The sequence below is a fragment of the Cynara cardunculus genome (genome assembly GCF_001531365.2).
Source record: "Cynara cardunculus var. scolymus isolate 2C chromosome LG 6, CcrdV1, whole genome shotgun sequence".
Lineage (NCBI taxonomy): Eukaryota > Viridiplantae > Streptophyta > Magnoliopsida > Asterales > Asteraceae > Cynara > Cynara cardunculus.
Window position 1 is genome coordinate 5583351 of NC_037533.1, and position 10219 is coordinate 5593569.

At 37.4% G+C, this 10219-nt stretch overlaps 1 protein-coding gene across 4 annotated transcripts in view; it reads right to left on the bottom strand.

Moving 5' to 3' along the window:
* Window positions 1-2299: 2299 nt before the first annotated feature.
* Window positions 2300-10219, bottom strand: part of LOC112514342 — a 21185-nt gene continuing 13265 nt past the window's right edge. For 2 of the 4 annotated variants that reach the window (XM_025120763.1, XM_025120760.1), the window contains exons 10-14: window positions 9472-9691; window positions 8181-8294; window positions 7953-8081; window positions 7758-7809; window positions 2300-2896 (exon numbers count right to left, since the gene is read on the bottom strand). In XM_025120763.1, the coding sequence (XP_024976531.1) occupies window positions 2744-2896; window positions 7758-7809; window positions 7953-8081; window positions 8181-8294; window positions 9472-9691 (668 nt within the window). In that variant the 3' untranslated portion in view covers window positions 2300-2743. The remainder of the gene's footprint in view (window positions 2897-7757; window positions 7810-7952; window positions 8082-8180; window positions 8295-9471; window positions 9692-10219) is intronic. The other 2 variants (XM_025120761.1, XM_025120762.1) reach the window with 2 other exon arrangements.

A 10219-nucleotide genomic window follows, 5' to 3' on the forward strand; every position in this document is an offset into this window, starting at 1 on the left:
ATTTTAGGTATTTTTTCTCATCTCTCCTCTCTTCTCTTTCCGTCCCCTGGCCTCCATCCTCTGGCCTTCGGCCACCATCCTCCGGTGATACCATAATGGTATCACAATGCATTTTATATGTGTTTGGGTATCACACTGAGGTCGTTTGTGTGGTTAATCAGATATGTAACACAGTGGTATCACAATGCATCTTATATGTACTTGAGTATCACAGGAGGACGGTGGCCGGAGGCCGGAAGACGAGGATGGAGAGAGAAGAGAAGAGAGAGGAGAGAGGTGAGAAAATACCTAAAATGTAAGGGAGAACTGACTAGTTTGTGGTAACCGTAAAATCCAATTTCAACCACAAATCAATAGATAAATTAGAAAGTTTATAATTTTGGTAATTCTAAATTAAAATTTTAATATAAGGACATTTTAGGTATTTTAAAACTCTCCTATCTCCTCTTTTCTCTCTCCGTCCCCCGTCCTCCGGTTTCTGTCCTCCGTCCTCCCCCCATCGTCCTCCGGCCACCGTCCTCCAGTGATACCAATGTGATACATAAAAATATTGACTCTGTTAAACAAAAGACACAATGTGATACTCAAACACATATAAGATGCATTGTGATACCACTATGTTACATCTCCGATCGACCACACAAACGACCTCAATGTGATACCCGAACACATATAAGATGCATTGTGATACCACAATGGTATCACCGGAGGATGGTGGCCGGAGGCCGGAGGATGGGGGATGGAGAGAGAAGAGAGGATGGAGAAAAGAGGAGAGAGAAGAGTTTTAAAATACCTAAATATCTTGCATTAAAATTTTAATTCAAAATTACCAAAATTATAAATTTCCTAATTTATATATTGATTTGTGGTTGAGATTGGACCTCACAGTTACCAAAAACTAATTAGTTCTCATTTGATTAGGCCCCTATGTATATATATACTACCAAGAGGGAATCAAAAGTATTAACCCATTGGTTATTAACCAATGAGTAAAAGAAAAGATGCCTTAGTACACAAGATACTTTAGTACAAAGGTTTAAAGTATATTTTTAGTGACATCTTCCATTTAAATCGCCTTCTACAGTACTAAAATATGTCTTTCTTCAAAACTTGACTTTTCAATTTATTCAACGGGATTGAACTAGCTGTGTCAATCCAGTGTCCAGTGCTGCAACAACGTATACACATGCTACAGCAATGCTCATGTCAGCATTATACACACCAAATTCATAAAAAGTGTCATTCCCGCATCCTAGCTCCACTAAATATAAAACTATAAAATAAGACTATAAGACTCAATATAAGATTGAAAAGGGTGTAAAGTGAAGTAAAATAAAGACATAATTGGGTGCTAAAGTGTATGCTGCTTGTCCTCAATCAACTAAAATTACAACTTAAAATGACTCAATACTAGAAATTTGAAAGAAAATTTGAAGGGTGAAAATGAAAATTTTATGCCTTTTATATCCATCTGAATCCCACATCTTCTTGTTCTCCTTTGACTTCAAAGTCAAACTTVTTGTTGGCATTATTTGTATATGAAATTGAAGATTGAGAATTTGGAGGATTGCAATTGATTTGATGAGGAAYGAAAATGGGAAATGGAAATGGTGAAAACATATTACATCAAACCAGAGTATTACGCGTGAAGGATTCCTGATGATGTATGTGGGTTTGATTGATTAGAGAACTCAACAACAATATAAGAAAAAAAAAGGTCGTTTATCAAACACTTACCCGGTAAGTATTTACCGGTAAAATTTAACACTATTATTTACTTACAGAGTAAGATTGTAATCCATCAAAACGACATTGTATGCACCAATTCACCCAGTAAGCGCTTATCGTGGTAAGAGTCATCGCCCTCACTTACCGAATAAAACTCGTAGTACTTGTCTCACTCTTACCGAGCAAGATTCTTAGTCCTTACCATATTCATCTGATTAGGTAATGTAACTTGGTAAACGCTTACCCGGGTAAGTGTTTGATRGTCTCATCTTTCATCTAATTTCTCCAAATCCATGGTTAATTAATTACTTCAATCTTTTCTTCTTCTTTTTTAAAGATTGAGTTGTAGCATAACCAAGATTTACAACCTTTTCTATTTTCTATCTTATCATGAATCTTGTTTTTGTTTTGTGATAATGATGGTCTCAATACATATACATTACCATTACCTGCTTCAACACATTAGTGGCTGGATTTTGTTACTTGCAAAAGTTTTAAGAACTGGACAACCATCCCACTTTTGCCAATCCAAATCAGAACAACCAACCAAGTATATTGGGTGGAGAAAATACATGATAATCATGAACTGATTCCAATTTGACCTTCATCAATTTCATATTACAAACAAACCAAAAGCTTTGCATCCACCAACCAACCATGCTCATGTTTCTAGTTTGGAGTCCTGAAGTTGGGACATAGCTGGCAGGCCATAGCCATGTACCATGATCTTTAGGAACACAACTTTTACCCTTGTCCCTYCATTTGGTCCTTCCAGCCTCTCTGGGTTTCCATGGGACTCTTTCGATGGTSACAACCAGATAATAACCTTCAGACAGATTTAAGAACGCCTTTGCCTCAAAATCTGTCAGGAAAGTCATGAACTTTTCRAAGGGCTTGTGATTCTTGGGCAAAGGGAAGCTTGTTGATCTATAAGCAGATTATTTTATGGATAGACCACCGGCAAAAACTAGAAACTAAAATTTGTAAAGATTTGAACTTTACAAGATGCAAATTTTCAATCAGCATCTCCAAGGCCATCACTTCCATCTCCTCTTTTGGATATTGGTGCATAGTTTGAATTGGGTTTCTTCCTCTGCGAAGCTATTTCAGCATTTTTTCGTAGGACGGCACCAGGTGATGGATAAGGTCGCTGCTGAAAGAGAGGACCCTGAAATTCATAACAATGTAAAAAGTCAATTCAAACCTTACAGAACATCATAAACTTTTATGCCTTTGTAATATATCCCTTTTCTGGATGCAGAGTACAACTCATTCAGAAATTATTAGCATCACTAGCCAAAGGACTCTTACCGCATGTTATTGCATATGAAAGTAGAATTGTACCCAAACATCACATTTTTTTTGTTATAGCAGCCTTCTTCTATATGGATTACCGTGGGTGTTCCCCTGAACTGTTGACATTTGGGGAGCAAACCAAAGATCTTAACAATTGAGCTACACAGGGTTTTTAATGTTATAGCACCCTTGGTGAAGATAAATTTCCTTCTCGATATTGTAATAATGGTGGACCTTTTATGTGGCAAGGGGTCAGTGTCAAGCTAGTGCAAGGTGTATGTGCGCTTATGGGTTTTGCACGGGGAAGCACATAATCGACTCAGTTCCAGTTCACTAGACATAAGATGGAAGTTACTCAGGACTTTCGGAGTAGATTATGGCRGTCCAACATGCCATGTTCTGAGAAAAAACTTCTACATGAACTAGAACCCCTACAAGATACTCACATCGTCATGCTGTATCTGCAAACGGGTTGAATGGCAGATTAATTGTTTTTCGCCTCATGTCATTTGGTTCCATTAAAATAGACGGGTTGAATGCCAAATTAAACTTACTTATTATCCAAAATAAGATTTTGTCTGATTTAATTATGCTATAACAATTAACCACAACACTAAAGCTTGTAATGACTTGCTTATATATTAGATTCTGTGATAAATGAAAACAAAAATGTTGGATATTTTTTTTTGACACTTATTATTGATCTTGGATGATACTGTAAGAATAACTATTTGTTTATTTGAATCAAGTTTCTTTTGACATGATGCTACAACTTTTTTAGTCAATAAATAATGGTTTTTMTAACCGCATTTAATATATTGGCTATTTATGAAATTCTAAAGGAAAAAGAATTATTGGGTCAACCTGACCCATGACACATTTTGAAAAGAGCCCATTTGACCCAAGCCTGTTTGGACCGGTTAACCAAACTGACCCAACTACTACCCATTTACCACCTTTACCAATCAWTTTAAAGTTTTCATAGGGGAATACAACAATAAACCCTTAAATATTTGTTATACCTTTAGGGTCAACAGGTTTATAAGAAGGGGTAGTATGAACAGGAGAGGGTATTAGAGGAAAGAGCATTCTGTTTTGTAATTGATTGAGTGAGAACATTTGGGAGAGACCTGGCCTCTCGGTCAAAAGAAATTTGCAAATCGTGAAGGAGTGTGTTGTGTAGGATGAAGATGAGATTTATGGGGGATGAAGACAAGGATGATAAGGAATTTCGGAGAGAACTTACAGGAGAGAGATCATCTTATCATTCGTTCAACAACGGCGACAAAGAATCTGAAACAATTCCAATGGACAACAAACCAGATTGGGGGGGGGGGGGGGGGGGGGGTGGACAGGTTCCCAACCAAATCCGGATCCAGAAACGAATCTCAATCCAAAATCAGATCAAAAACAAAATCCATGTCCGAATATGAATTTGAACCAAAAATCAGATCCAATTCCTAGTCGAGAACTAAACTGGAATCCGAAATCAAAGCTGAATCTAGAGGAAACAGCGGTTGCATTCTGGTTAACGATGGGGATGCCACTCAATCGGCCCATGAAGAAGGGAAAAGCAAGGAAGGAAAAGAAGGAATCCAAACACATTCCATCTACCATTGGGCCTGAGCCCGTACYGCACGTAAAAGACAGCATTGTCTCTTTGTTTAAACCTCTAGTTTCGACGGCTTTGAGRAGAATTTGGTGGGGCGGCRWTCATCGTGAACCACCACCGATGCTAACAAGTAATAACAACTCCGTCACTACCTCCACCATGACCACCGTCTTTCAACCATCACCTTCAACACCTTTTTACAACCATGACGCGACTAACACCGTTTTACCACCGCCTTCAACGTTCTTACAACCATCGCCGCTAGCCTTAAAACAAGGGGATAACGTCGAGGGTTTGAATTGGATATCGGAAGGGGAAGTCAATAAGAAWACAATGGTGAGATTAGAGCTASAGGATGGTGAGGGAGCCACAGACGYGGGAAAAAATATCGAGGTACACTTAAATTCTGTAATAGGATTAATCAATCCAAAAGAAATGAAGCTAGTGGGCACTATTGAGGGGCTTAGTGTAGTGGTACCCTGCAATTTTAGTTTTAAAAAATTGGGTGAGACCAAAAGAGGGGAAGTCTGGCTACTTCAAGATGGCAACTAYTTGAAGTTTGCAGCTATGTTTTCAATGGTCGTGGTTGGAAGGATTTTACACTTGGTCTARTCACCCTTACAAATGGCATGGTTACAACTGGCGTGGGGTCAACAATGATGTTATGATCAAAGAAGGAGATGCATTGGAGAGGGCTCACAAGAGACRATATGAGATTTTGGACAAAACTGGCACTCTTACTCATAATAAAGCCACAATTACCAYTGTCAAAGTATTCACAAACATGGACTTGGAAGACATTTTGACAATCGAATTATGCTTACGAAATAGTGAGCATCTTGTAGAAAAATCAATATTGGAATATGCTCCCARTTTCTGTTTCTTCGAGGATCCTACTTTAATCAAAGATTCTAAAAACGAGAGCAATGAGTCCACGACGAATTTTCATGCAATTCCCAAAAGAGGCATCCAAACTGACATCATCAAGAAGCAGATTTTGGTTCGAAACAGAAGTTTCTTCATTGAGAAATGGGTTACCATCYCAACCGATATTGAAWTTTTTTTGGTCGGTCCAGAAGAGAATGCAAAGATGAGCATGCTGATGGCATATGATTCTCAACTGTGGTGTTATGGAAGTTGCATATCTAAAGAGAGAGAGAGAGAGAGAGAGATCTATCGTAGTCGAAGGACCTTTCAAGGTAAATGTTCAGTCCATTATGGTTACAGAAGCCAATTGGTGTACTACGGTTGCAAATGAGGTGGTCATTCAAGATGTAAAGGCAGAGGTGATGCTGGCTCTGCTGTGACTTATTTTGAAAGAAAAAGGGGGCTTGTGGGATGACTAATCTGAGATGGGTGCTAATGATGGCAAGTTTCTTGGAATGAAGGGGACAAGTTTTTTAGGGTGGTACCTGAAGCTGAATTGGAAGAATTTATCTGCTTTTGAAGCTAATTGGGACATTATGTTATGRGGCCTAAACCGTCCATTTTCTACTTCTCTTAGGATATTTCATTAGAAGAAAAAGGTAMTTTGTTGGTTAAACAACAAGGGCACAAGGACTTCACAAGCTGGTACARGGATGAAGTTGAGAGACTCCTTGGGACAAAAGCTGCAAGTATCYGGTTCTTGATCGCAATTGTGTATCAGTTCTTTTTTCTTTTTCTTTCCACCTTGAGGACAGGGTGAAAGTTGGGAGTGGGTATTGTTATACCCTGAGGTCAACAGGTCTATAAGTTCAGTCAATAAGTAAATAGAGGGGGTATAATAATAATGATATACAGGAGGGGATTAGAGGGAAGAGCATTCTGTTTTGTAATCAACATCTGGGAAAGACATGGCCTCTCAAAAGCCAGAGAATCCATTATAATCCTTCTATAGAGAGTGTAATCTTTTGATTTCTCTATGATGAATGTACATCAATATTAAACTATTGAATCATGCTAAAGTATTAACATTATGTATCCCATTAACAGTTACCCATGACACTATTAAAATCTAAGACCTTAACTGACAAGTCCATGTACTTTAAAAAAAATAAGAGGTTAAAAAGATGATATTCTTTATGAAACTATAGCCTAGAGTGAAGAAACCCATCCAAAAGTTCAATCTGAAAGATACAGGCTTCCTAATTAGTAATTACTGGAATGTATGTATTGAAAAAAAATTGGATGATGTTTCAACTAACATAAGAYATTTGAATTTGATCTTTTTCCTATTTCATTGTCCATACTGCACTTCGATGGCATGGCTATACGATAAAAGAATTCTAAATTTGTGCCAATACTTRGTAAACTTCCAACATGTTAGCTCAGGTCAAAGATCTAACTAACGACTACAGACTCCTGCATTTCTAGTATTTCCTGAAACTATGGAATGGAAGCTTCAAAGACGACCCAAGTAATATTTAAGTATATGATGGGATTTACAGGGTCCATTTGGTTTGGTTTGGTTTGGTTTGGTTTATATTTGATCCATTGCTATTAGAGAGGACCTAAATATCACCAATGCATAGGTGGTCTATATTACAAGAACCACTGATCTTTGTTCATTACCAAAGTTTCGATGCATCTTGTGATGTATGCAATGCCCCACCTTTTAACATTTAGCATTTTGTTCACAATGAGTTCATCTTGATCTGTTGATGCACTCTASAGGTGTAGTGGTATACCAAAGTGATAACCCCCATAAATAGAAGCTTTTCATCATGTTTTACAATAAAAGCCTTAAATGCATTTAGAGACAGTATTCGTAAAGTTCATCTCCAAATAACTATTCCCTCCATTCCCATATTCTCAACCTTTAAAAAGGACAAACTTGAAATTTGCCAACTTCATAAGTATTGTGTATTTTTAATGTTTGAACACCTACATTATTTATATTTATAATTCGTATATTTTTGCAGTAGCTGTTAACTTTTCCTCCGTTTATATATATAAACGCCGTTTTGAAATCAAATGTAGTTCATTTCATATTTAAAATCAAAATATGACAGCTAATTGGGAGTAGGAGTACGAACTATAATTAGTTACAATACCATTACTCCYGGTGCAAATAAAAACGGTGAGGCAACTTCAGTGGAAAGTGGCGAAAATGGAACAACCAACTAGAAAAGTAGCATACCGTTGCAGTAGTATCTGCCGCTCGTGGTTGTACTCCTTTCAGACCAACAACCCTGGAAATCAGCAACAGAGATCAGCAAACAACTTGGGCTACTAATCTCATACATTCCTGGGAACTTGAAACATCTTCAGGTAGTGGCATTATGAAGAAATCAGGGACACATAAGTGCTTAAAATGAAGATGTAAATGTCATACCAGCCACCACGAGGAGCATCTGAATATGAACTTGGATCCATTGGATCCAATTCATCATCCTCAGCATAAGCACGCTTTTTGCTGTCCTTTTTATTTCCTTTTCCTAATGGGGGTTTCATGGTCGACCTACTTCCAACAATGAAATATGTAATTAGCAATGATTTCGCGCACGCACACACACACACACACATACATATGATTGAGCTGGACTTTGAGAGAGGTAAATACCTTGGCTTAGAAAGMCCTTTGCCCAAATCTTCTGTATTAGTTGCATCATTGGTGGCTTGATTTTGGCTTGCAGCAAACATAGACAGGTACTGGCATTCTGGAAGGTTGAGGATCCTAAATTCCAACCAAATGGTAGCAGTTAAAGAATGAAAAACAGCAGCAACAATGAGAAAGACAACCACAMCTAAGGCCATCTCYAACCGATGTGCTAAAGAGCTAAAGTGCCATAATATGTTGCAGTTGAAGCATGTATAAAATACAAGATAAGTTTGATTACTTTCATCAGGGATTTTACCACCAGCGGGAAAGGTTTGTATRGCCAGTATTAAGTCCGGATTACCTAACTAGGAAAAACAGAACAAGCAAAAAAGAGCAACTCTAATGAGCCAACTGTTCCTTGTCAAAGTAATGTAGAGTTGGTTCATGGTACAAAACTTCAATCTTCTGAGCACCTTTTGGACCTGAWACTAATCCAAGAAGTGTTGCTTTATTTATAAATTAACGGTTTTCTTTGCCTCAATCTAGYGTGTTTGTGCTAGACGAGAGTTAATCAAATTGACACTTGAAATTCAAAAAAAGCAGCCTCTCCATAAGGATTGTGTTTCAAATATTTCTGCATGTGGTTAGAGACACAGGCAAAGAAGAAAAAGTAAGACTAGGGAAAAGGTGATCTTTTCTGATTCACTCTTTTTCTTTTGCAATGTGTGAAAAAGTACGACTAGGGATTTATTAAACCCATTAACAGACCGGGCATGTTAAAAAAAGATGGAGATTTTCACACGTGTTTATGAGAAAGAATGTGTTAAAACCAGCCAACTATGTGAAGCTGGGAAGTAGGTCAAACATCAATTATCCTCTAGTGCAATATAAGTATCACCCTAAATATCGAACCTTCCCGCATTGTGTTCACAACCTCGTCCTAAAGTGGTTGTCTTCCTAAAACTCTTCAAGAGATAAATAAACTACAATACTGGATCATTAGACTGMAAACATTCTCTCAAGAGGAAAAAAACTATAGTAAAAATTACACAAAAGGCTAGCTGAACGGGTCATATCATAAAAGAAGTTCATATTAACGTTCAACATCAATTTCTGCAATATATGGAATAAGTAAAAAAGTACCAAAAGWTCATAAATGTTCTCATATTTAAAGTTCTGACAAACTATTTCAACAAAGATCTACAGATGCTAATACACTTTTCTAATGGTATGTCCCCATTATCACCAAAAAGGGGGAAAAAGAACACCTTGCAGTCAGAGATCCATATGGTAAATGAGAAATGAAAGATACCGTGTGCAGTGACAGCAATAACCCCATGACTGTACAAGGCCTACTCCCCAACCACCACATCCAAAACATTTTTTTTGCTCTAATGACTGGTCACTAGATTTGGGTTTAGCAGCATCTCCAGAATCTATATTGCCTTGATGACCGAGGGCCGAAATCTGTGATGAACCTGGGYGTTCCCACTGTGATATGTTGCTTTTGGAGTTGTAGTAATATTTACAACCTGTTTAGATGAACATTCTCAGCACTAAAAGGAAGAGAAAGACATTCATAGTAGAGAACAACAAATCTAATGACACTCCCGAGTTTTTATTTGAGAACAATCGTAAATGCATGYATAAACCAGTAACATAACTGAAGCCCTGGAGATTACATTAGTAGAAAACTGTAGTAACCGAATCCTTGCTGTTTAGAGATCAATATTTCATGTAAATTTTCACTTGTGTCCAAAAGGACGTGAAAGAAGGGTCGTCCTGATTACATAATGAAAATGGAACAAAAGAACGCAAAAAAGAGGAAACTAAAAACAGGCAACAAACTATATCATAGTTTAAGGATGTAAGAATGTGCATTTATTTATCCTAGCCACAATTTAAAGATRGGAAAAGTAAAACCAATGGACTTTAGTGTTTGGAATGATTAAGTCCYTGGACAATTTTTTGGAACAAATAAGTCCTTGGACATTCCAAAACCTGTTAAATAACTCCTTGGACTTTCTAAAACCTGTTAGATACATTCTTATGACCTATAC